Here is a 27,484-nt window from a genome sequence, read left to right on the forward strand (position 1 = left end):
GTAGAACCAGAAGAGAACACGCCACGGCCACGCGTCTTTTAGTGAGTCAGCCTAACCGGCGGCATCATTCATCATCAGTCAGGCGGGCAGAACAGAAAGAAAGAAACCCAAGTGACCGAAATCGTAGCAATAAGGGCGTAAAGCTTTGTTTGTCATCCGCCGAGGGGACAGGACAGGAGAGGGGACAGGACAGGAAAGGGTGAGAGAGACATATTATTAGGGGAAAGAAACCATGTCGAATTTAAAGAAACGGAGCTCCGGCTCCAACACGTCTGTGGACCAGCGGGAGGAAGACAGGCAGGTCACCGAGAGGATGCTAGGGGAGAACGGGCAGAAGAGCCCGGACAGTGCGGCGTCGGCGGGGGGACCCCCCGGCGAAGCCGGGGCGGGAGACGAGGCGGGAGACGGGGTGACGCTCAAGAGGACCATCACGCTGACCAACGGCATCGCCCTCATCGTGGGCACCATCATCGGCTCGGGCATCTTCGTGACGCCGACCGGCGTGGTGAAGGAAGCCGGCTCCGTGGGCCTGTCGCTGATCGTGTGGGCCGTGTGCGGCGTGTTCTCCACGGTGGGCGCGCTGTGCTACGCGGAGCTGGGCACCACCATCACCAAGTCGGGCGGCGACTACGCCTACATCCTGGAGGTGTACGGCCAGCTGCCGGCGTTCCTCAAGCTGTGGATCGAGCTGCTGATCATCCGGCCGTCGTCGCAGTACATCGTGGCCTACGTGTTCGCCACATACCTCCTCAAGCCCATCTTCGGCGAGTGCACGACGCCGGAGAGCGCCGTCAAGCTGGTCGCCTGCCTCTGCATCCGTAAGTTGAGTTCGGGTCACCAACAACTCATAATAGACCGTGCAGATGCATGCATGCATGATGCATCATCATGCATGCCTCCTATAGCCCCTTTTGGCACCCGTGGTTACCCTCTCTGTCCCAAATCCAGAGAAGGAAACCAAGGGGTCCCGAATCCCGAAATAAGGGGCCGAGTTTATTTTGATACTTTAAAGCTGATGCAATGTTTGAGTGAGTGGCTGAACCGGACGGCGGTACAGTTGTAGACAGACAGACACTACACTACAGAACAGTAGGCTACTATAGCCACTACTAGCCACCGGGTCATCCTCACTTCACATACTCTTGTTCTGGGAAACGAGCACGAGTTAATTAAGGTAGTATAAATAGATATTTGATAATGAGAGGGGGCCCCACAAACATACACAAACCAACTATGCTACTATTATACTCTCTACTACTACTGCAGTAAAATAACACAATGATGAGCACATGTGCTCTCTCAAAGAAAGAGGAAGCGTTTTGTGACTCACTCTGACTCACACATGGCATAGGCTAAGCAGGGTGGTGAAAAGATGCAGTATTATTTCATCACCACCTCTCCTCTCGTATAGTGAGGCTAGATCTGATCACACCCCCACGTGCCATGATGAAACTGACTATCCACTACTAGACTGGAGAGATTGAGAACAGTCATACAGTGAACAAAACAAATACATTGATTGAGCCAATGAATACAATAGATTATTATCAAATTATTATATCTGTAATACGGCAGTATAATTATTTAGTGTCCTTAGAATTGCCGTGCTTAGTTGAAGGTCTGCAATGGTTAATTGTTGTTTGGGATAATGTTTTTAATTTATTTTTGCTGGTGGAATGTGTGTGATATGAAGTGTAAGCTTCTCATATAAACACAACCATTGTTTAGTTAATTGTCGAGTCATTAATTAACTGTCCTGCATCCTTCCATTGAGGGGTTGCCAAATTCATCCAATCAGGATGAGAGAGAACCCATTCATAAGCTTCAATGTGAAATTTGTCTGTTCTTTGTGTCATCACTTAGTTCCAATTTAACCTCTTCATCCCCGATATCCTGTATCCTGATTCCTGCGTTCTCTCTCCTCCTGGTTGAATATAATGGGGCTATACCACCACCGACCCGGGGAAAAAACAAAAACAAAACAAAACAAAACAGGGGGACCACTGTTAGTGAACCAACACGCAATGATTTCTATCAGAATAATAGAGCTAGTTATTGTAAGTTGTAACAAACAAATACCACTTACTGCAATGCATCTTTAAGCATGGTGGGACCGGCATTCCATAAACAATCGGAGGATTTCTGTACAGTTTTATCATTCATTAATTCTAAGCGGATTATCTTCAGATAGTTTATATAGACAATATAATATCATCACATAAATTCAGAATAAAGAAATGGGCTATATTTTTTATACAAAAATCTCCTTTTTGATTATTTGGTTAATTGAAAAAGTAATTGACTGACTGACCAACCAACCCATTCTGACCGGGCACCCATTTTGGTGTTGGCATCATGTTATGCTTTAGCTATTGAAAAATAGCAGATCTACAAGCTCATAGCGCGCCACCGAGTGGCGCGCTACAAGCTTGTAGGTCGGCTATTTTTTTTAAATCAAAGAACGACTGACATTTTTAGAATCTGATCTCAGGTCAGAATGGGTTAATCAGACCAGTGTGTGTCCAGTGGAAACCTCGTATGAATCTGATCTCAGGTCAGAATGGGTTAACCTGCATTATACTTAGTTGTACAACAGTGGCGTAGGCCTATATAGCCCAGTCCCACTACTGCAGAAATGCTTTTCAGGGACAGAGCCAGAATGTGTGTGTGTGTGGCGTGGTGGTTCATGCTCAGTGTAGTAGTGGAAAAAGTACTCTCATTTTCTACTTAAGTAAAAGTATCAATACTGCTATTTAGCTACTGTTAGTAGAAGTCCTGCATTCTAAATTTACTTGAGTAAAAGTACAAAAGTATTTTATTCAACATACACTTGAAATATCAAAATGTAGAAAGTACTCATTATGTAGAATGTCCCGTTTCCAAATGTATAAAATGTCTAAAAGAAATCCTTTGAAAATAGCAGCTCACTATTACTCCCTAATCCTCAGAGGGACTGAGAACTTGACATGACATGACCACCCAGATCTCTGTGTGTACAGTTACAGTACTGTATGACTGTATGTCTATGCATTGTAATGAAGGTTTCCAGCCCTGTGTGGGTTTTTATGTATGCTTCCGTACACACACACGCACACACAAACAAGAGAGAGAGAGAGACACGCACACACTCTTCCCCAGTCCATTCATCTTTTATCAGGGCCATTGAGGTCAGCCATCGAGGTCAGCCCCGACTGTCTGATTGTAGTTACACAGCTAAAAGGGTTATTATGTGTCAACGTATGTGTGCACATGGCTGGCTTTTAGCATCTATTATAATATTTCTGTGATTTTTTAAATATTCAGTTCAGTCCACCTTATTGTTCCACATTGACCCACTTCTGTGAACTTGTTTTAATTAGGTGTGCGTGCGTGCGTGCATGTGTGCGTGCGTCCGTGCGTGCATGCATGCGTGTAAGTGTGTGTACTGTGTTCTCAGCACGTGCATGTTCTTGAGTTAACATGTTTGTGCGTGAAATGTGTGCATGTGAACTTGAGTGTACCCGTGGTCTTGTGTTGTTGGCATGCCTGTGTGTGTTCTCAACTTCTCAGCCCAGATGAGGCCTCTACTGTACCGTCTCTCTCTCTCTGTCGCTTTACACAGAGTCTCATTGTGTTGTGTTTCGTCTCTCTATTGTGGCCCCAGCCTGATTTAGGAGCTTTAAAGGGACCTGCTGCTTTAGTTAATCACTTTTAATGGGGGCCTGGGATAGGAGCCAGCTTGACAAGATTGTGTGCGTACATGTGTGTGTGACTGTGTGTGAGAGTGTGTGTGCGTGCATGCATGCATGAGAGGGAAAGAAATGTAGGGTGGCACCGTGGCAGGGAGACCTATTATTCCCTCAAGAATGGGTTTATGTTTCGGTGAGCTCTCCTCCTGTCCCTGTGTGCTGAGAACCACGTATCGGTTCCAAAACAACATGCACACACACACACAAAAAAAGAACAGCTCCTCCTCTGGGCAACGGAAAACACTTCATTGAAATCATGGGGGCAAAGGGTACTCAGAGAAATGTGGACCCCCGTGATACCTAGCAAAACCAAAACAATTACTGGCACAGTGTACAGTAGAGTAGGATGTGTTTAAGGGCGTCTCTCTCCTCATATTTCCTGTGTAAACTCGAGGCCAGTCATGAAAGGGTAGTTACAGTACAATCAAGGTGTAACCGAATGAGTCTAAAGAGATATTTGTTAAAAGACTATTGCATAATGTGTGGCGTGTGTGGTAACCCCCCCCCAGCAGAGTTACCAACCGTACGTACACCTGCAAAGGTTTCTTTGAAAAATCAAAGAACGACTGACATGGAAACATAGCTTTTTCAGAAAACTGTCAGGATGTAGAAGCCATTTTTTTTAATCTGATCTCAGGTCAAAATGGGATATAGGTTATTTTGGGGGGAGGGCTTTTTTATAGTGGAAAGTGGAGACAGACAGGAAACAAGAGGACAGGGGAGGGGGAGTGACAGTCACATACAGCAACGTTGGACAGGAACGGGACTGTAAGCCGCGATGCGCTGTCGAGCTGCATTAGGAGCCTATAGGTGCTCAGAACGCTAGGCCGGCCCGGGCCTGTTGCTGCAGTGTTTTCTGTTGCCGACTTGCCGTGTTTTTCCTCTGATCGGTGTTCTCTCTCTCCTTCTCCATCTGTCTGCAGTGGTGTTGACCTTCATAAACTGCTACAGTGTGAAGGCGGCCACGCGAGTTCAGGACCTTTTTGCTGCTGGCAAGCTCCTGGCTCTTGGACTCATCATCATCATTGGTTTTGTCCAGATTGGCAAAGGTAACACACACACACACAGTCACACACACACACATACATTGTGTACACAAACTCAGTCAACGCCTCAAAATGTATACGGTTTATTTCGAAGGATTTGTGTTTTGCTTTAACAGTTCTAATGCATAACCCGTTTCCCACACTATTTAATCCATGTTTTGCTGCCGCTTAATACGCTAAACCCGCTATTTGTTTTAGGTGTTTAATTCGCCATTTTGTAATAATTTAAAAGAAATAGCGGATTTGTCGTGGACCTGGTGATGAGGCGGACGCGTTATGATGCAAAGTGATCGAGGCTGTAGGGACAATCTTACCTTAGCTAAGACCCGGATCAAGGAAGTGGCTTTTTTGTCGGCTCAATAAGTGTTTTTTTTTTCAAAGCGGACTTTCATGGATCAAAGCCGCAAATACTTTGGCGTATGCTCCAAAGGTATTTAAACAATCCTACAGTAGCAGCCTCCATAAATTGGATATAATAATTTAAAGCCCTGAAAGTTAAGTCCGCCGTAAAAATGCACAAAATCACTTCCTGTAAACACACTGCTACTAACGGTTGATCACACACACACACACACACACACACACACACACACACACACACACACACACACACACACACACACACACACACACACACACACAGCTGGCATGGGGGCTGGATATTTTATTTTTGTTTGTTTTTTCATTGAGTGACACATCTGATGAAGTGATTGACTGAGAATGAGAATATTTCATGTATTTGTGTGTTTATTAGATTTCTTTTGTTATTTTCTTTTGATGCAAACTCAAAATGAAGACTCTGTTAACTGATGGAGAATCATTTTTACCTCATTTACATAAGCAAAACAGTAGCACTGCAACAAAAACACAAACCAAACATTTTTTTAATCTGGGACATTTTCTTTGAAACATTCTAAACAATTTCTAATTCCTGGCATTGAAAGAAGGCTTTCGTTTCTCAGACAAATAATTAAAAGGTGCCTATAACCCGAGTCACCTTAAATTAGGGTTCAACGGACTAAGTGGAACAAATCCAATCAAATTCTTGCACTGTAAGCTCACCCTGGCTCAACCTTATCACAACCAAGTCTCTTTTCTTTATTGATTCAGAGAATCAAATTGAGGTGGATTACCTTGGTTAGCAGCGCATGGAATCCAGCCTAGCCATCATTAAAGTTTAGCCAGAGACGGGAAGGCGGGACAGCGAAATTAGACAACAACAAGGACCCAAATGAAAGGTTCTATTCTTTTGGTAAATCCATTCATTAGCTTCAAGAGATGGTGAATGAAATGGTACATGTGGAAAACATTAACAAAGGTACTGTACCCCACTGGTTCCCAAAGGGTGGGTTGGGACCCATTTGTCGGCCCTGGACACATCTTTTCTGACCTGAGATCAGATTCATACGAGGTTTCCACTGGATACACACTGGTCTGATTAACCCCATTCTGACCTGAGATCAGATTAAAAAAATGTCAGTCGTTCTTCGATTCTTCAAAAATAGCAGACCTACAAGCTCATAGCGCGCCACTCGGTGGCGCGCTATGAGCTTGTAGATCTGCTATTTTTCAATAGATAAAGCATAACATGATGCTAACACCAAAATGGGTTCCCGTTCAGAATAGGTTAATGAATATTCTTTAAAAACAAATCATGAATTAAAAACAAATCGAATCATTTTTCAAAGTCATTTCATGAGTAAATCAAATCAAAAAGGAAGACATTCTATAAATTTGAAAACAAATATTTAAGAAGTAGTGAAAATAGCTGATCTACAAGCTCACAACGCTATATTCACTAGTACGGGTCCCGGGCAAACGTCTAAGTTCTCTTTTGGCTCATGCATGCCTTAGAAAGTTTGGGAACCACTGCTGTACACTGTACTATACTGTATTTACTGCCAATGGCCAAAACAGGAAAACACCAGTTACTAATACAGAGGTCCTCTTCTTCTTATTTTAATTTTTGCTTTTCATTCCCAGTCAGATTTTGTTTGTTTGTTTTGTAATTACACATTACAGAAACATGCGTTTACATTTCAGTGCTTTGCTTTTCCATACAGTCCGACAATTTAACATCCTTGCATCATTATCTTTCTCATTCTCAAGCATTCAGATTACAGCTACAATAGTACGTTGGTGTTTTCAACACTTTGTTCATCATTCTAAAGTAATAATAATAATAATAATAATAAAACTTTATTTGTATAGCACCTTTCATGACATGAAATGCAGCTCAAAGTGCTTTACAGAACAATGGAGAATAAAAGAAAAGCAAGGCAACGACATTAAAAAACAAGCATTAATGCAGTACAGTGAGGACATGAAAAAAAATAAGAAATACAAGATCAATTAAAGGCAATGTTGTAGAAGTGGGTCTTGAGCTGAGCTTTAAAAATGTCTACAGAGGCTGCCTGACGAAGGTACAGTGGGAGCTTGTTCCATGCCGACGGCCCGTAGAAGCAAAAAGCTGCTTCCCCGTATTTTTTAGTTGCCATTTCTTTGAGCAAAGCGAGCAGGCCAGCAGTGGAAGACCTTAGGGGGCGGTTTGGGACATATTTAGGCAGGCAGTCATGTAGGTAGGAAGGTGCGAGACCATTGAGAGCTTTATAGACAAGTAAAATAATTTTAAAATCAATCCTAAAAACAACCGTAAAGTAATGATTTCAGTCATTTGAAAAGTAATGCCAAAATGATATACCATCCTTGGTGTTAGTTCCAGTGGTACTGGGAAAACCGTGGCGTGGCACTTGCCTGACCTCACTTGAACTTGACCTCGTGTGTGTAACTTGAATGTCCACATGCGCAACTTCCCCACAAACGCAACGAATCCTTTCTGTGCGGACCAGACCTTTAGGTGTCCGTGGCGTGGCCTGGTAGTTGGGGACTGGCTTGGGCAGCATTCCTTTTCGGGTTCACGATCCAGTTCGGAGCGGATGATAACGTTATGTCATGTACTCATGTTGCAGTCATCAGGCCTGGACCCTCAATCTGGAACTACGAGAAAACAAGTTGCGCTTTTATTGTTGTTCTTCCGGATTGAGGGAAAGGAAGTCCTTGTCTGTGTCAGCAGCGCGTTGGTTCACTCACCCACTCCTGCCAAGGTTGTCTCGGGCCTGGACCGCTGTATGGGTTGAACGGGTTTATGTCACAGAAATTAAACGGATGCTTGTAACAGCTGGGATCTGCAGTGAGGTGACACAGTGACCTTGTGCTCCGTAGAGAGAGAGAGAAAGAAAACTACAGGAAACAAAACTCTGTTAACAAACCAGATAACACTGGGTCCTCAAAGGCTTATATTCCCCCCCCTGATGTGCGCGTGCGTGCCTGCGGGCGTTGTGTTGTGTGCACGTGCGCGTGTGCGCCTGTCTGTGTGCCAAGACCTGCTGCGTTCCTATGGCTGTTCCTTCCTGTCTGCACAGAGGTTGTCAGTTGACATGTTTTTCAGAGTGAGAGAGGAAGAAGAAAGTTGTAGAGAACGCTTGAGAGAGGTAATAAGAAGAAGGTATATGAGAGAGGTAGAGGTAAAAACTCATTTACTCTATGATGTGGTTTCAGAGAAATATAATAAGGCGTGTGTCTACTGCATTTGCATGGACCTGTGAGAAACATGCAGGCTAAAAGGCTAAAGCTGTATACTATTTATACTTTATATAGAAATCTCATGGCCCCACATCCATGTCGCGGATACAAAGGGCCCAAAATGAGTTTTCTCAGACGGGTGGCTGGCATCTCCCTTAGAGATGGGGTGAGAAGTTCAGTCAGCAGTTCAGTCAAGTTCAGACTTGGAGTAGAACCGCTGCTTCTTCGCTTGGAAAGGAGCCAGCTTAGGTAATCTGTTAAGGATGCCTCCCGAACATCTAGCGTCTCCCTAGGGAGGTCCTCGGGTGCCGTGTCATTAGTCAGAAGGTTCATTGTTCCGAAATTACTATCCCTATCTCTAACCCTAACCTAAACCTAACTGCAAGCACGGGAGCAAACCTAAACCTAACCGCAAGCACGGGAGCAGTGCATGTTCGGACTAACGGGACTTCGGATCTATGGGCAGTTTCCGGTCCTCGATGCACGTCAGACGGGCAGACGAAGGATGCGATGGAGGGATCATATCTCCAAAATCACCTGGGAACGCCTCAGGATCCCACAGAATGAAGTTACTAATATTACTCTGGAGAGGGAAGTCTGGGGCTCTCTAATGGAGCGGTTTGTCCCGCGACCCGACTACGGATGAGTGGTTGAATATAATTATAAATATAAATAATTCATTTTGTAGAATTTGGTCACCTCAACAGCACAAAGAAGGCATACATGTGGCTCTAAAAAAAGCCTTACTCTAGCTCTAGATTACAATACCATTGTTGTTAGGGTATTATTAGTGAATAATTGTTTTATGTTGTCAAGAAAATGTCCAATTGAAATTGACTGTAGCCGATCTATAAGCTCGCAATGTGTTGCATGGAGGGTAGCGTGGCATTGGTTTGACCTCCTGTTAGTCGGACCATTACTAACACTATCCCTAACCTCACAGGAAGCCACGGGAGATTTGTAACCCACAGCACAGGTCGGACTAATGGGAGGTCTGACTTAAGGGCAGTCCCCGGGCTGCATGGAGACGCATTGCGAGCTTGCAGATCTGCTATTTCTTTGGTGCCGTACATGATGCGCCAAACTAGGTCAGGCTGGTGACCAGACTAGCAACCTGTCTGACACTCGCGTCTATGTGTCGTCTCTGTCTGGAGCTCTGACCCTATCTTTGGCCCTTTAACTCTTGACCTTCGACCCCTTGCGTTGATGATCAACATTCTGGCCATCAGTCACATCTTTGACCCATTTCGCGTGTGCAGCCAAACACACACGACGGCTCCGGAAGGCAACACTGTCAGACGATCACGTGACGCAGTACAATGCATCTTGGGTTACAAGCTGTTTTTTGAGTGGTGCAACCACTCCAAGGAACAGCAATGTACCTAATGTGGCCATGAGCACCAGTATATGACTTTTAGTACCAGTAGGGGCGCTGTTTGCCAGAAACAGAGAGAGAGAGAGAGAGAGATAGTATTAGTGCTGCACTGTTGCCTGCTAATGAGAGAGAGAGAGAGAGAGAGGGGAGGGGAGGGGGAGAGAGAGGGGAGTTCACACTGGTGTGATTTTTTATATATATTATTATTATTTTGAATTATATTTTTTTAGCTTGATTAGCTTGAACATCTGCAATTTCTTTTTAACAACTCATAATGGTGCTGGATGCTCGACAAAGTGTTAGGTAAAAATGGACAGTTGACAAAGTATCCCTTCCCATTGTGCATGTCCCTTGCCTGAACGTTTCGGTTCAAATATAAGGTAGAAATGTGAAATGATTTTCTATTTCTGCTTTTCTGCATTTATGTTTGACCAAAGTTAACTAAGTCACAAAAGACCAAAGAGATTACCAATAATCATGTGACCCCCCCCAAGTGGGGCAAAGTTGTGTAGGCCGTAAGCACCGACTCACTGTTTGTATCGAGGTCAGAGGTTAGGGTCTTACTGGTGGGTGACGAGACCCACCGGTCACCAACACTGACTGGGATTGTTTGGAGCTGGAGGAGGACTCCAGTAGGAGAGGCATGGGAATGAATGGACTCTCATGTCAGTCTCCAAAGGGTTAGCTCAACCGGAGACTGATTACGATCTCCAAGCCTTCCAAGGCTAAGACTGGAGAGTAGAAACTATGGTAAAATACGCACATCACTTCGTGGAGGTGCTGGGGTTCAAAAAGTAACATATGAAAAGAGAAGGGAACCCGCACACTCATATGCTCCAAAAGATACATTTATTGACGACGTTTCGAGCCAAGGCTCTTCATCTGGTCAAACTGGAGAGACTGGAGAGTAAAAAGAAAATTGATGGGGAAATTGTTTTGGGTCGATTCGTCACTAGAACAATTAGTCTGATTAACTGCTGGAGACATATTTTATGCTTGGTTGTACAATGGTGTCATGCCAGATATAATTCGGCTATTCTAGCTTTTTTATTTTTTTTATATACCGTACTTAAGTTTTCCCAAAAATATATTTTTAATATTCAAATAAATGTATTAGTTTGATTAAATGTTGCATCCCTAGGTTGATGTCCTGTTCTACTGAGGTTGCAATGTGTGCGATTGTTAAGTTCTGGGAGGTTGGGTGTGGTGATGGTGTGTGGCAGACCAATTATCCTGTGAGCACGTGACCTAAAGTGTGGTCCGTCCTAGCAAACTGCTTCCTGTTTGCCTGTAATTTGACACAACTGTGTAGTTTTACTGTAACTGGTCTGGTGTGGTTTGGTACAGACTCTACAGTGGTAGAGCCAGGTTGTAGTGTATGGTATGGTGGCTTTGGTTCCAGCTCCTCAAGCTAGTGGTTCTCAACCTTTTCTCAACCTTTAGAAAAAGAGAAAATAAATAAATAAAACATATCTGAACTGGGGACTCCCCACCCTGATAAGCTCTTGGAATGTAGGAGTTGAGGCACTACATTTAGTTTGACTCGGCTCCACAGATAAATATCGTGAAAATAGCAGATCTACATCGCTCCGGTATAGTTTGTTGATGCAGCAATGGTCTGTCTTTCTTTCCGTGTGAACTGAGTGGTGCAACTCCCATCTCCCCCCCCCCCCCCCCCCCCTCATCTCTCTCTCTCTCTCTCTCTCTCTCTCTCTCTCTTTCTCTCTCTCATTAGCAGGCAACAGTGCAGCACGTGCAGCACTATCTCTCTCTCTGTTTCTGGCACAACAGCGCCCCTACTGTCTGGTACTAATAGTCATACTGGTGCTCATTAACGTCACATTGGCGGACACATAGAGTAGACACATAGGTGAACACGGACATTGCTGTTCCTTGGAGTGGTTGCACCACTAAAAGTTCCTTAAATTCTCCCTTCACTGTCATCTGTGACTAAATAAATACATAAAAAAAAAATATATACATATACAATAGGGACCCCCCTGGGGTAGAGAACCACTGTCCTACGCCACCCAGCTAACACTACTACCACTTAAAAAGATTGCTGTGTGCTATTTTAAGTGTTCATGTAAATCGCCATGCAGAACAGTGAGTCCTGGCAGTGAGTCCTGTAGCTCTGGGCCAAACGTCTCCACCTAGCTGTGGCCTACAGAGATAATGGCCATGTGCTCACACACCCTCTGCATCTCTCAGCTGTTCAGTGTCCTAAAACGAGTGGTTCACTTAGCACACGGTTTCTCAACCTGTGGGCCATGCAAGCGGGCCCCAAATGATTGGCAAAACACTTCAGATTTTAATGAAAATATAATATTGATATAAAGAGAAATATACTGTATATCAGATGGGTGGGTTATAAACACTTTCAGTATTCTCAACTAGGGATGGGTTCAATTAATCGATAGGGCAATAGTCGTATCGTATTCCTTACCGATAATTGTATCTATAGTAGAGGCTACCATAACGATACGGCAGGAAATGCTGTGTGTGACTTTGTGCCTTTTTAAAAACGAAACATCAGCTCAGCATCAGTTTCTACCCGACAGTTATATGGTTCAAGCTTTTGCATTTATCCATCAAAACATATTTATTTTAATTTTAATTTATTTACTTGCTTTTTGTAAATTTATATTTATATATTTGTGAAAACATTATTCTAAATCAACGCGTATCGCGATACATATGGTATTGTGGCCTCTGTATGGCGATGGTGAGTTTGTAGTCAATACCCAGCCCTATTCTCAACTCAGTGAGTTTGTAGTCAATACCCAGCCCTATTCTCAACTCAGTGCGTTTGTAGTCAATACCCAGCCCTATTCTCAACTCGGTGAGTTTGTAGTCAATACCCAGCCCTATTCTCAACTCGGTGAGTTTGTAGTCAATACCCAGCCCTATTCTCAACTCAGTGAGTTTGTAGTCAATACCCAGCCCTATTCTCAACTCAGTGAGTTTGTAGTCAATACCCAGCCCTATTCTCAACTCAGTGAGTTTGTAGTCAATACCCAGCCCTATTCTCAACTCAGTGAGTTTGTAGTCCATACCCAGCCCTATTCTCAACTCAGTGAGTTTGTAGTCCATACCCAGCCCTATTCTCAACTCAAGTGGGACCTGATGAAGAAATGGCTTGTGAACCACTGACTGTGTGTGTTGTACTACATTAGGTCCGTTGACATCCAGTACAATTGGGTGAGCTGTTGGCTGTGTTAGGATTAGAGGCCAGTGTAATCGGATTAGCACCAACAATAATCCTGCTTTCTCAATCTGAAGCCCTGGCTGCCGATGCCGTCTGGAGGCTGAGAAGCTGACAGGGACTGATCAGTATAGGCCCTCGATGTGGATCCAATCATCTTTGAGTCTCTCTCTCTCTCTCTCTCTCTCTCTCTCTCTCTCTCCATGAGATGCTCTGTCATTCATGCAAATGCACCACCCACCTCTCTGGTTGTAACAGAATATCCCAATGATTTATTTAAAGGCAAGGTGCAGCCAACTAACACACAAACAAGTGCTTATCCTTTCACACAGCCACTATCTAATTCCTGTTTCTAAACAAAAACAGGTTAAATGCTGTCTAAAATGGCCTTAGAATCAGTTGGAACAAATTGGATCAGTAATTACTTGATAACTTCTCTAGTTTATTTTTTTAGCTTACTCGTATGATCTGTAGTCTTTAACCCCCCTCGTCTCACTTCTGTCAGTTTGCCTAATTGCCGTTAGCGAAGCGTAAATGTTGTCAACTACTAGAGCAAATCTCCCATCTGCCTTTCATGTACTCTGCTGTAATGCACACAAAGCCAGTGTCTTAGGTGAATACAATGCACAGTGAATCTGATGTTTGTTTAGCTCTCAAGCAGGGCGACGGCGAGTGATAACGGCAACAGGGGAGACCCTGTGTTCTTCGTGTTTAGTTTGGGGTTGTGCTTAAGTCCTTAAAAGCAGTCCTCTTGGAGTGGAAGTTGGGTGAGTCTAATGGTTGTTTATATGTGATACTCCAGATTACTGTGGCTTAGTAGAACACCACCGCCGTGTGGCGCACAGTCTGTCATCTAACTCGTCTAGGTGGCATTTGATCTCATCTCATTGGCTGTGGCAGCCATCTCTGTTTGCATCAAAACAAACAATATACAGTGAGAGTGAGTAGTTGAAGGCAACGCGCACACACCCTATGGGGTGGCAGTGGCTCAGGGGTAGAGTGCCTGGATGGTAACCGTAAGGTTGCCAGTTCGAACCCGGGCTCCCCCAGAGTTACTGTCGAAGTGTCCTTGAGCAAGACACTGAACCCCTAATTGCTCCCGATGTGCTAGTTGGTGCCTTGCATGGTTTCCGCTGCCATCGGTGTATGAATGTGTGTGTGAATGGGTGAATGTAATGCACAATCTCTGTAAAGCGCCTTGGATAAAGGCGCTATATAAATGCACCATTTACCATTTACCCATGCTTTGTCTATGTCTTTTGTGGTGCAGGGAATTAAATCCCTGGAGATTCCATACCTAGTACACAAATAAAATGCCGGTAAGAGTATATTTCAAAGATGGACTTATTATGCAATACTGTGAGTGTATCAACATTCAAAATATGTAATCACCCGAGGCCGGGTGTGAACAAAATGTACCCCAGAGGTATGTGTGTACAGGATTTGTGTAGTGCTTTCACCTACCTGGCACTGTTGTCACGATCAGTTGATCCGAGTATAGACTAGACTTGCTTAGGGGCAGTTTAATGCGTAGAAAAGAAAGGCATAACTTTGGGTGGGAGGTAAAGGTAAAGGCCACAGTTATTTTTGCCCCGCTTCCCTCAGGCAGGAGGTTGTGTTCCCTAAAGACTATGAAGGCCCGACATTCAAACAGCTTTTTCCCACACGGCTATCCGGCTCCTCAATGCAGCTGGTGTCCCCCCCTGACCTGACCCCCTCCTATCCTCCCTCCATCCCCACTCAGAGTGAATATGGACTGACTTGTGCTGTCTGACCTGAACACTTGAACTCTCTGCACTTTATATTTACTGGTATTCACTATTCACTGCACTATGTTGTTTTTGCACTGTCTTGTCCTGTTTTGCACTCCTAATGTTGTAACTGCACTCTGCTGTCCACCAAACCAAATTCCTAACGTGTTTACATGTCATGGCAATTTAAAGGCTTCTGAATCTGATTCTGAATTGTGAGGGGGGGGGGAAATAAAAGCTAAATATATCTCCTCCTCGTCACCTAACAAGACTTTGACACCAGTCAGCTGTACTTTGTTTACTCTCATTTACATACTACTAGACCCGGAGTGCAATAGTACCAAGTTTAAGATTTGATTTACATATTCAGCCATTGATGCTTTTGTACTCATTATCGCGATATAAGTTGGCCTACAAAGCACTAAGGATTGCCACATTCCGTTGACGGAACAGGATATACAAGATTCCAGTCCAAAGCCTCCTGTCCTTCAATCGCCACCCTCGACTTTCCAACGCGATCAGGCCTTTTCCCACCTGACCTCAGTAACTTCTGTGTTACGCCCCCCTTCTGTGACACGCGGAACTGATTCGCCCTATAGTCATGCTTCACATTCACAGGAGGACAGCACTGCACCCTGTACACTACAGCTTTCCACTGGACACACACTGGTCTGATGAACCCATTCTGACCTGAGATCAGATTCTAAAAATGTCAGTCGTTCTTCGATTTTTTTCAAAAATAGCAGACCTACAAGCTCGTATCGCGCCACTCGGTGGCGCGATATGAGCTTGTAGATCTGCTATTTTTAAATAGCTAAAGCATAACATGATGCTGACACCAAAATGGGTGCCCGGTCAGAATGGGTTAACTTGTTTTTATTTATTTTAATGTGTTTAATATTAAAGACTTTTCACAACGTTTGGCACGGCACCTCGCTCACTCGGCGGTGGCTCTCGTTGCTCAAGTCCGCCAGAGACGGTGCGCCTCTGTTGTTGGAAACAGGGTTTTTTTTTTTGCCTAAGCAACTACTGCTGTAGTCTGTTCTTCTCACGGGTGGTCCGTCCCGCTGGGGGATGACAGATATAGTTTCAGAGTGCATTAGTTGAAGTTTAAGCAGAAGTCATATGAGTCTAAACGCTTAAACTCACACAGTTTCATCAATGAGATCTACAAGTCGACTGAAAGAAAAAGAGAAATATACACGACACCGGTGGGGCTGTAGTTCAGGAGGCTGGAGGTTTCCAACTGAAAATATTCAAGGCCTTTAATCTCCCCATGTTCCCACCTTATCTTTGTTTTGTCATCTGCGAAGATTAGTCACAGTCGGCCACTGATTCCATTGAACTTATTATTATATAATTTGGCTTACAAAGCACTAAGCAATTTCCAAATGATCCAACGGTATGTCTGCTGTTGTGCGGCTTGTGCCCCTGACGCCCCACTGTGGATATGGTAGGCACTGGTGGAAGCAAATCAACCTGCTGAGTACAACTACTGACTGTGAAGGACGGCACCGAGAGGCACTAGGGGGCCAAATATGGTGCTGGGGAGGGGAAGAAGAAGAAGAGATGTGGGAGGTAGGGATGTATTTATGCGTGGGGTGGAGTCATTTCGGCCGTGTGTGTGTGTGTGTGTGTGTGTGTGGAGGGGTGCCGTTCACATGAGTGCCGGTGCGTGCGAGGGTTCTCAACAGTTTTTTAGCTCTAAAACTAAAGCCCCTAAAAAGTAAGGAATGTCAAAGGAAATTTGTTGTCTGGGCCTTGGTCCCAGCTTGTTCTGGAGCCATGGTAAAAGAGACATACTACAGACCCCCAGTGCAGCTCCCCTAGTAAGCTGGTATGTAGGCCAGAGCAGTGGGTAAATGAAAGATATACTGGGAGGTAAATAATGTGGTTGGTTGGTCTTCTGCCTCGCCCGTCTCTGTCCGGTTAGGAGGGCATTTTCACAGAGGATCAACTAAGTGGTGTGTTGTGGAGGAGCTAGCCTGTATAGCCCATTCTGACCTGAGATCAGATTCTAAAAAAACAGTTTTCTGAAAAAGCTATGTCGGTGTCAGTGGTCGATTTTTCAAAGATGGCAGACCTACAAGCTCGTAGCGCGCCGCTATGAGCTTGCAGATCTGCTATTTGTCAATAGCTAAAGCATAGCATAATGCTAACACCAAAATTGGGTTCCCGCCCAAAATGGCCTCGCACGCCCTCTGCGAGAGACAGACGGCGTCACCGCGTGGTGTGAGAGGCAGACGGGTCAAGAGAAGTGGCGGTGTTGATCCGGGCATTTCCCACGCTTTGCAGGGTATAGCGGGGTGCCTTGTGGCTCAACGGTGACCCTCCCATGCAGTACCAAGTATACACATCCCAGAACTGTTGATTTAGCAACCGTCGCTGTGTCTGAGAATGCAAGGGTGTGTGTGTGTGTGTACGCGTGTGTGTGTGTGTGTGTTGTGTGGGAGCAGCTACGTCAGGAATGTAGCACACATCCCCAGTGGACCCCCCCCCCCTTCACTCAATCACAGGTCCATATCTAAGGACCTTCCCGTTGGCTGAGCAGAACCTCAGATCAGGCAGATGGACGCTGCATGGGTCAACCCTCAGAGCGGGGGGTCGGCCATCTCCAACGGCGCTTCCCAAAACCTTTCAACTCGAGACCCAAATAAACGTGGGGTCGTCACCCCCCGGGATCCGAACATAAACATAAATACACTATGAAGCCCTTTATCAAAAATAGTCAAGCTTTTAAGCTCAGAACGGGTTGTATGTAGTAGGCCCGGACCGGACCGGGCGGCTAGTGCCGGGGCCACATAGTCCGCTAATGCGACAGCGTGCCACGGGTTTGACTCCCGATCCAGACGACCCTTGCTGTGTGTAAACGCCGCATCTCTCTCTCTCTCTCCCCATTTCCTGTCAGTCCACTGTTCCACTATCAATAACCCATCAATCAATAACCTATTTTGGTGTTAGCATCATGTTATCAGATCTACAAGCTCATAGCGCGCCACCGAGTGGCGCGATACGAGCTTGTAGGTCTGCTATTTTTGAAAAATCGAAGAGCGACTGACATTTTTTAGAATCTGATCTCAGGTCAGAATGGGTTCATCAGACCAGTGTGTGTCCGGTGGAAACCTCGTATGAATCTGATCTCAGGTCAGAATGGGATGAAGAAAAACTCCATAGACTTGGCTTCCACATGACCAACGCAACGTCCCCCATACTGTGTATATATGGAGCTCAGGGACGTCCTATTGATCACATCCTCGTACTTCATATATAATGGAGATTTGTGGATCCGCTTGATCAGACCGACTCCCCCCCTTGGCACATGCATGATGACCTGCTTGGGTCCTCGGACTCCTTTGCCGACTTTGAAGTCGGTCGGGCATAAAGGTGGTCGGAAACATTGTTGGTCCTTTTTTGTTATTGTTATTTCCATGTCACTCTGCTCCTCCACACAGTCCAGCCTTTATCTGTGCGTCTGTGTGCTGGACTGACTGGTTGATCCAGGGCTGTCTGTGTACTGGGACTGGTTGATCCAGGGCTCAGGCACATTTCCATGGTACCGTCTGGGTTAGTTATTGACTGGGCCCTCTCTGTCTAGCTCATTTTTAATATAACGGCTTCTTACAGGGGCACGTCCTGGGTCGGATTTAATCTGTTTGTTTACCCCCCCCCAATGTGTTTGTGTGTGTGTGTGCGCGTAGTCGTGTACACACCGTTGTGTGATTGTTCAATGTTCCTACATTGATCCTGAACAGGTTGAGACCAGTGTTGATTTTGCCTTGTGATAGACGGCAGCCGCGGCAGCAGTGTTTATATATATATCATCCCGTGGCGCCCAGAGCAGTGTTGCGCCGCTTGCGTCTTCTTCTTGTACGTGGGTGACCTGTCTATTTGGCAGCCCGTTATCGCCACCTAGCGACAGTATAGCATAATAGCACATTATATCATAACGTGTGCGTTCTCGTGTAAAGGGTAAGAAAAAATTAGAACGCAACGGGACTTTGACGTGTTATATGGAGATGGTCGCCGTCTAAAAGAGGCCTTAGTCAACTAAATATCATAAGATTTCAAAACTGTATTGTTTTGGCAGGCCTTGATGATGTTGTAATGGCTGATTTTACACTTTGTTCAATGCATGCTGACAAGCCGATGGAGATGGGGACTTGACTCACTCCTTTGTTCTCTCTCTCTCTCTCTCTCTCTCTCTCTCTCTCTCTCTCTCTCTCTCTCTCTCTCTCTCTCCCCCTCCCCCCTCCTCCTCCTAATAGGTGATACACCGGACCTCCTTCCGGAGAACTCCTTCAAGGGTTCCAACTATGATTTTGGCAACATTGGTCTGGCCCTCTACAGCGGTCTCTTTGCCTACGGTGGCTGGTGAGTTTACACTCAGTAAATGCATGTTCTGATGTTCATCAGCCCACCATACTGTACATACAGCGTGCTTACACTTCAGTGTAGTTCACGTTCATCAAAGGAAGCCTTAAATGTCTGTCCTTTTGCGATCTGCTGAGATGAGCTGATCAGGGCTCCGATTATTTATACATGCATCAGGGCATTTAGATTAACCCTGTCACTTCAGTCACTTCAGCAGATACTGATTGGTTGATTGATCAACCTTTTGAAGAATCAATCAATCAATGAACCGTATAAATGTCGGGAATGCACTGAGGTAGAGATAATATAAGATGAGATAAAATGCTCTTGATGTTGGAAGAGGTTTCTCATAATCTCTTATACCTTTTCAGCATGAATGACTGAACCATTCTACATGCGTAATTACAGCCTCTTAGCATATAATTGTCAAGGAAAGGGGTGAATTCATTCATAATACACATTATACACAAAATACACATTTTAAAGTTTGTTTTAAATACAAGGTCGTTACTTTTTCTTTTTACTTTTCAATCTTAATGTACCGAGTGCTAAATCTTGAATCTAAATTGTGTTTGCAGGAACTATCTGAACTTTGTGACGGAGGAAATGATTGAGCCTTACAAGTAAGTAATGTTGCCTAAGTATTTGTATACTCTGTGTAGTGACAATAAATTGAATCTAATCTAATCTAAATCTAATTTTACCCTTTTAATGTCTGTCATTTCCAGCATGTTCAGACCGACTAATCAAATTCCTTTTCCGTAACGAAGCGCTGTAAAAGTGAACAGTAACATAATCATTGTGTAGGTTACTATGCTTAGTGTGTGTGTGTGTGTGTGTGTGTGTGTGTGTGTGTGTGTGCGTGGTCTGCCTCCTCTCTCAGGAACCTTCCTCGTGCCATCATCATCTCCCTCCCCATTGTAACAGTAGTGTATGTCCTTACCAACCTGGCGTATTTCACCACCCTCACGCCGGAGGAATTGCTGAACTCTAAAGCCGTTGCTGTGGTGAGTACACACTACAAAGTAAACACAGTGCACCAGTTCCCTTGATAGTAGCAAACTATGGCCTCTAGAGAGGCTAAGTGCTGCCCTGAAGGGATTCGTCTAGTAAACAAACAGGAAAAGGGAGCGCACAAGTGTTGGGGAAAAGGGATTATTCCAACCATGCAATGACTCAGCCTTCACTGCTGGGAGCTAAAACAGTACCTATGTTATAATTTGGCATTATCTAAAATAATCATTTATATGTACCGTAATTTCCAGACTATAAGCCGCTACTTTTCCCCCATGCTTTCAACCCTGTGGCCTATACAACGGTGCGGCTAATCTATGGATTTTTACAGCTAACGGCCACTAGGGGACTTAACCCATTCTGACCGGGCACCCATTTTGGTGTCGGCATCATGTTATGCTTTAGCTATTGAAAAACAGCAGATCTACAAGCTCGTATCGCGCCACCGAGTGGCGCGATACGAGCTTGTAGGTCTGCTATTTTTTTAAAATTGAAGAACGACTGACATTTTTAGAATCTGATCTCAGGTCAGAATGGGTTCATCAGACCAGTGTGTGTCCGGCAGAAACCTCGTATGAATCTGATCTCAGGTCAGAATGGGTTAATAAATCTATGGCCGGTTATGGCCTCTATGCGGCTTATAGTCCAGTGCGGCTTGTATATGTACACATTAGATTTTTTCCCTAAATTTAGCTGGTGCGGCTTATATTCAGGTGCGGCTTATAGTCCGGAAATTACGGTATACATTTTGGAAAATTGGTGTTTGAACTAATATATCCACCCGCCTCAACATTTGCCATGCTCCAGAAAATGATGTTGTTTTGTCGAGGCTGTGAGGTCGGGGAGTGCTTTCACCGTGAACATTCCAGGGTCTTCCAGACCATTGGAAATATACCTGGTTTGGTAGTGCTGTTCCTGTATACTTTTATAGGCCCATATTGTCATTATTCATACCCTGCTTTTTCAGCACTTAAGGAGAACTTTGCCCTAACTTTTATCATTATCGCCCAACCCTTAATGTCAACGATCGAAACATTTGCCCGTTACGAAAACTTGAAGTGTGTGTGTGTGTGTGTGTGTGTGTGTGTGTGTGTGTGTGTGTGTGTGTGTGTGTGTGTGTGTGTGTGTGTGTGTGTGTGTGTGTGTGTGTGTGTGTGTGTGTGTGTGTGTGTGTGTGTGTGTCCATCCTGCAGGACTTTGGGGATTACCACCTGGGTCCCATGGCATGGATCATCCCAGTGTTTGTAGGGCTGTCCTGTTTTGGATCAGTCAATGGTTCTCTGTTCACCTCCTCCAGGTAGCGCGCGCACACACACTCACACACACTCACACACACACACACTCGCACTCACACTCACACACCACTGCAATGACATTGCAGCATGCATGTAGGGCTGTCACGATTACAAATAAGTTGACGATTAATTGTCACACAAATAATTGCTATTAAACGATTTAATTGTGTTGTAATTGTATAATTTTCAAATAATTGTAATTAGACGATTATTGCTATGTAATAATTGTGACAACACTTCATGCATGTCTTCAAGTTACGGGCTCTTTGAAAAGGCCCCCCTCTGTCCTTAAACCCTCTGTCTCCATCAGGTTGTTTTTCGTTGGCTCCAGAGAGGGTCACCTGCCCAGTCTGCTGTCGATGATCCACCCCACCCTGTGCACACCCCTCCCATCACTCATATTCACAGTATGTGTTCTCGTTTTCCTGGTGTCTTGTCTTCTTGACTTATTTTTTATATTCATTTTGCATCCATTATTACCTAAGTATGATTATTATTACATTGTTGTAACTTAACCCATTCTGACCGGGCAGCCATTTTGGTGTCGGCATCATGTCGTGCTTTAGCTATTTAAAAATAGCAGATCTACAAGCTCGTATCGCGCCACCGAGTGGCGCGATACGAGCTTGTAGGTCTGCTATTTTTGAAAAATCGAAGAACGACTGACATTTTTTAGAATCTGATCTCAGGTCAGAATGGGTTAATCAGACCAGTGTGTGTCCGGTGGAAACCTCGTATGAATCTGATCTCGGGTCAGAATGGGTTAAAAGGAAGCAAGTTATGCAAATCTGTATGTGCTGGAGGAAACGGCTGAGGGTGCTCCGGTGGCACAGGGGTAAACTAAAACCACCACAGAGTCTAGGGGCTCCAGGTAGCTTAAAGGAGCATTCAGTGATTTGGGTGATTTGGAAAAAAAACCTGGTCCGCCCCGGTAACAAGATGTGCACATGCACACACTCCACAGTGCGGGAAGTACAGTTGGGTGGCAAAGATTGGATGAAAGCTTTGCCACCTAAAGCCCTTCTTCCCATAGTGTGCGGCAACGTAACTCTGGGAAATTATAATATTTAAACATCTGAAGTTGAGAGCTTCGTTGTAAGAGTATCTGAGGGAGGAATAGAATGCCATTGATTTGATACACAGATCGATTTTGTCACTAATGTCTTTCTCTTCATCTCTGTTTCTGTCTCTATCCACCATGTCCAACATCTCTCTACTCCTCTCTCTCCCCCTATCCATATCTCTCTCTCCCTCTCCGTCTCTCCAGTGCCTTATGACATTGCTCTATGCCTTCTCCAATGACATCTTCTCCGTCATCAACTTCTTCAGCTTCTTCAACTGGCTCTGTATCGCCATGGCGATTGTCGGTATGATGTGGCTACGCTACAAGAAGCCTGAGCTGGAGCGGCCAATCAAGGTGAGCCGGACTCCACAGATCAACCAATCAGAGGAGATAATGGGGAAAAGTGGAAATATTGAAAATGTTGACATGATTGAGGTCCTGTTTCTAGTCATGACAAAAATCACACCCGTCGTCATCGTACATCATCAGACATCCTCTCATTGCGGAATTTGCAGCCAATCAGAATTTGCGCTCTCACCTTCGTCTTCAATGTTTGTGTTTACACAAATGCTCAAAGCTGGCCATTACATTTTTGTGTTACGACAATGATTGTGTTTACACAAACCCTCAAAGCTGTTATACTAGTATTGTTTAAAGGTTAACATGAATTCTGTCTGAATACCCAGTGAATAATAACAGGTGCTGACCTTATAGGTGTAACATAAAAGTGTGGAAAAGAGGCAGGTGTTTAAATGCTCACCACATCGTATCGTATAGAACGGCCCTGGGGGTTTTCCAACCTTTCTGTTACCGGGGACAGTTTGTTAATTCTTTTTAAAGATTCGTTTAAAAAAAAAAAAGAGCCTTTTATTGATAGCCTCAAGCGAAGATCGACAGGAAAGACGGAGAGAGAGATGGGTAGAGACAAAGGCCGTCACGAACGGGACTCGAACACGTGACACGCTGCCAGGCCAGAGCCTATATGTGGCATGCGCCTGGACCTCTAGGTCACCGGGCGTTCTCGTTAAATTGGGAGGGGGGGGGGGGGGGGGGGTACAGTATATATTATATCATTACATAATGTTATATCATTGACCTATATGGTACAATATCAACAAGGATAGGATGACTATGAATGGTTATGTCTATATCAGAGATGGACAGGGTAGAAAACCTTTTAAAATAGATCTCCCGTGGTCAGCACCTCCCTACTCTTGGCGTGCGCTCCTACCTCTTTGTTTGCTTAGAAAACCTTAGTTATTTTGTCCTTTTCTTTTCTTTTTCTTTCCGTATAGTCTTGATTGTTGTTTTTCTTGTCTGTTCTTCAGTTCAATAAAAAAGTGAAAAAAATAAAAAAATAAAACCTTAGTTAAACATTACCTTACCTTACCTGCGTTACAACTTCTGATAGTTGTTGACATGAAATAATAATCCTGTTTAGTGATTTATTAGCATGAGCGTGGGAAATCTTCAGCTTGTAGTGCGAGACGGTGACGCCGCTTCTCAACGCACATTGAAAGGCTACGATAAAGATGCCAAGAGTTTGTCAGCGATGTCACTGTCTTGTGACCGACTCACCTTTTCCCCGCTGTGTGTAAAACCCTGGTGGTGATGCAAGGTTAACCCATTCTGACCTGAGATCAGATTCATACGAGGTTTCCACTGGACACACACTGGTCTGATGAACCCATTCTGACCTGAGATCAGATTCTAAAAATGTCAGTCGTTCTTCGATTTTTCAAAAATAGCAGACCTACAAGCTCATAGCGCGCCACTCGGTGGCGTGCTATGAGCTTGTAGATCTGCTATTTTTAAATATCTAAAGCACGACAAGATGCTAACACCAAAATGGGTGCCCGGTCAGAATGGGTTAAAGACTCAACGTAGCCTGCGTCTATGGATTTGTACAATCCATAGACTTCTACTTCCCATCCGCTGGTGGTGCCGGTCCATGGACCGGTGGTTGGGAACCTTTGGGAGAAGACACAATATTGCAATATTGAAAAAGGTTGCATAGATTTTATTTATTTATTCAGAGGACGTTTTGGGGGTGGATTTTGTGTGTTGTGTGAATTTAATGAACAAAAGTTAATATTTCCCCAAAATAATATTGGCTCCAAATATCTAACGTCCTCATAGATTACTATTACGAAGTTTATTGATATGAGAAATCGCTCCACAGCCTAGGAGCGCCTGTTGCGCTATCCTCGATGTTGCGCAACAGTGAGACGTCATCGATGTGCCATCAATGTCCCCCCCCCCCCCTGTTTAGCCGACGAGAACGAAAATCTTAAAACTAACAATCAGTCGCGATAGATTTAATTACCTACAACCTCCCGTTGTTGTCGATCGCATCGAGAGTGTTTTGGCTACATTTAGCTGCTACACAGCCACATCCGGATAAAACATAAAAGTGCTCCGTTGCTATAAATCGATTGGGGCGCTATAATTTAATGGATTAAATAACCCTGGGCAATTAGTGTTAATCAGTGCGTCGCTTACACAATAGTTTAACCCATTCTGAACGGGCACCCATTTTGGTGTCAGCATCATGTTATGCTTTAGCTATTTAAAAATAGCAGATCTACAAGCTCATATCGCGCCACCGAGTGGCGCGATACGAGCTTGTAGGTCTGCTATTTTTGAAAAATCAAAGACACTTTTAGAATCTGATCTCAGGTCAGAATGGATTAATATTGAAACTGTCAGGATGTAATAGACATTTCTAGAATCTGATCTCAGGTCAGAATGGGTTAATTTGAAAATGGACTATTCTTGTCAACTACCGGTATGCAGCATGGCACACAGAACTTACCGGAGCATAAATCTGGCTCTAGTCAAATGGAAGCTAGGTTGTGAACTTGGTGCGACGACCAACAAAGCGCCATTCAGTGGAGATGAATGGAGAGATAAAAGTACAGGAGAAAAGCTGGATGGTCGTCAGGCAGTGATGAGGACTGGAGGGTACCGGGGTGTGTGTGTGTGTGTGTGTGTGTGCGTGCGTGCGTGCGTGCAAGTAGAAAGGCAGACCAGTTTCCGCAGGCCTGCCTAACAACACAGAGAGCTATTGTGCATTTGTGACACTTTGAACTGTGTTTGTGTGTACGTGCGTGTATGTGTGTGCGCCCTACAGTAACGTGTCATCCTACGTTCACTGGTTTGTGCGCACCTCCCCTTCCAACTCAAAGGAGAACCCAGTGTCCTGTTGGCATGGCGATGAGTGTTGATTAGGGATGGCCAGGCAGTGAAGTGAAAGAGGCCAGTTACTGGCCAGAAAGTCTACAATTTTGTGTGTGTGTGTGTGTGTGTGTGTGTGTGTGTGTGTGTGTGTGTCTGTGTGTGTGTGTGTCTGTGTGTCTGTGTGTCTGTGTGTCTGTGTCTGTGTCTGTGTGTGTGTACAGTGGAAGCACTGTAAGATTCTGTCTTTTACTTTGTTACTCTTTCTCAGTCACTCGTCTCTGCTCTCGACCAGGTTTCAAGGGCCCCAAAGAGGCCAGTGGTCTTGCATGTTTATCCCATCGAATATATGACTCACGGCACATTTGACATTACTGTTGGCCATTTTCCAAAGCTTACAGTAGTTTCAAGCAAGCCATTGGGGTACTGTTCATGCCAGTAGGCTACAGTGTGACATTTCCATATAACACTTAAAAGGTCAATTCCGGATTTACCGGTTTCTTACCGTAAACTGATGTTATATCCAATAACGAGTGGTAGAAGCAAAAGGAAAAAAAAACACTTTGTCATTATGAAAGACATTTTTTAATGCCCAAAGTCTGATTGACGGTTGCATGCACACCGTAGCGTCATCCTGCCATTTCCTCTGTCCAGGTGAACATCTTGTTGCCGATCAGTTTCGTGCTGGCCTGCATGTTCCTCATCGTGGTGTCCATCTGGAAGACTCCGGTGGAGTGTGCCATCGGCTTCCTGATCATCGCCACGGGAGTCCCAGTCTATTTCTTTGGCGTCTGGTGGAAGAGCAAACCCAAGTGGCTCCTGAAGCTTCTATGTGAGTTTTATACCCGCTGCCAATCGTACAGTTGTTGTGAGCTTTTAGATCTGCCATTTTCACACTCCTTTCTTTCTCTTCTTGAGCTAAAAAGCTAAAACTTTTGGGGATCACTGGCCTACGGGTGTGCAGCAGACATCCTTTTCCACGTTGCTTTCCCCATGGCCATGCCAGAAACAACTATGTTGGCAATGCTGGCACACAGGTCCAGCCAAGCTAATTTAAAACCGAACGGGAAGCGAGTATGCCACCTCTGGGAAACCTACGACTAAACTTATACGTGTGTGTTTGTGAGTGAGTGAGTGTGTGCGTTGTGCTGTGCTGTTTGACTTGAAATGTTATTAGTTTAACCAGTAACAACTTGAACCCCAGCATCCGTATTCTGGGGGGAACATTTGCCAAAAGAATAACTCATGTCCAGTTTACTAAGTAAAGAGGCTTCAACTGATGTGTGTGTGTGTGTGTGTGTGTGTGTGTGTGTGTGTGTGTGTGTGTGTGTGTGTGTGTGTGTGTGTGTCCTTCTCTTTCTATAGTTTCAACCACGGCGATGTTCCAGAAGGTGATGGAAGTGGTGCCTCAGGAGTCATAAAAAGGCCCCGCCCTTATCACCGCCAATGACCAATCAGATTGCACCATCAGTTACTGTACCCTTGGAGTCACTGCTGCCTGATGACCTTCCCCCCCATTCTCAAAACATGTGCACATAGAGCGCGTGCACACGCACACACACACACTCAGTCTGATACCATATATGGGATTGCCTGAACGAGAGTCATGCTGCTAGACTGTTTTAACACACAAACACACACACACACACACACACGCACACACTTAAGAGTGCAACATGATCTGACGCTACAAGCTACAGTGTCATCAACGATTTGGATCTTTATTGGTATTTTCCTTTTTTGCTGTTTATCTTGTTGCGAGTTTTTTACTGTCACTAGCCCTGGCATCCAGTTGATAATGAATGTTGTTTTGATTGTTCACTGACGTGTGTGTGTGTGTGTGTGTGTGTGTGTGTGTGTGTGTGTGTGTGTGTGTG

The 27,484-nt window shown here is 44.7% G+C and overlaps 1 protein-coding gene across 1 annotated transcript; it reads left to right on the forward strand.

Moving 5' to 3' along the window:
• On the forward strand, positions 1 to 27,484 carry slc7a5 (solute carrier family 7 member 5). Its single transcript, XM_083762357.1, has 10 exons — positions 1 to 818; positions 4,652 to 4,777; positions 18,953 to 19,058; positions 19,637 to 19,681; positions 19,942 to 20,065; positions 21,266 to 21,369; positions 21,678 to 21,774; positions 22,635 to 22,784; positions 26,262 to 26,439; positions 26,973 to 27,484. Exons 1-10 carry the CDS (start codon positions 233 to 235, stop codon positions 27,026 to 27,028), a joined length of 1,572 nt encoding a protein of 523 aa, XP_083618483.1. The 5' UTR covers positions 1 to 232; the 3' UTR covers positions 27,029 to 27,484.

This window comes from Protomyctophum parallelum (assembly GCF_964188405.1).
Source record: "Protomyctophum parallelum genome assembly, chromosome: 4".
NCBI classification, from domain to species: domain Eukaryota; kingdom Metazoa; phylum Chordata; class Actinopteri; order Myctophiformes; family Myctophidae; genus Protomyctophum; species Protomyctophum parallelum.

Bases quoted from the DNA above. Each gene is read 5' to 3' on its own strand.
- slc7a5 (XM_083762357.1), top strand. From the start codon at position 233: ATGTCGAATTTAAAGAAACGGAGCTCCGGCTCCAACACGTCTGTGGAC. The intron at 4,778-18,952 runs GTAACACACACA...TCCTCCTAATAG, and splicing joins TTTTGTCCAGATTGGCAAAG to GTGATACACCGGACCTCCTT. The intron at 21,370-21,677 runs GTAGCGCGCGCA...TGTCTCCATCAG, and splicing joins TCTCTGTTCACCTCCTCCAG to GTTGTTTTTCGTTGGCTCCA.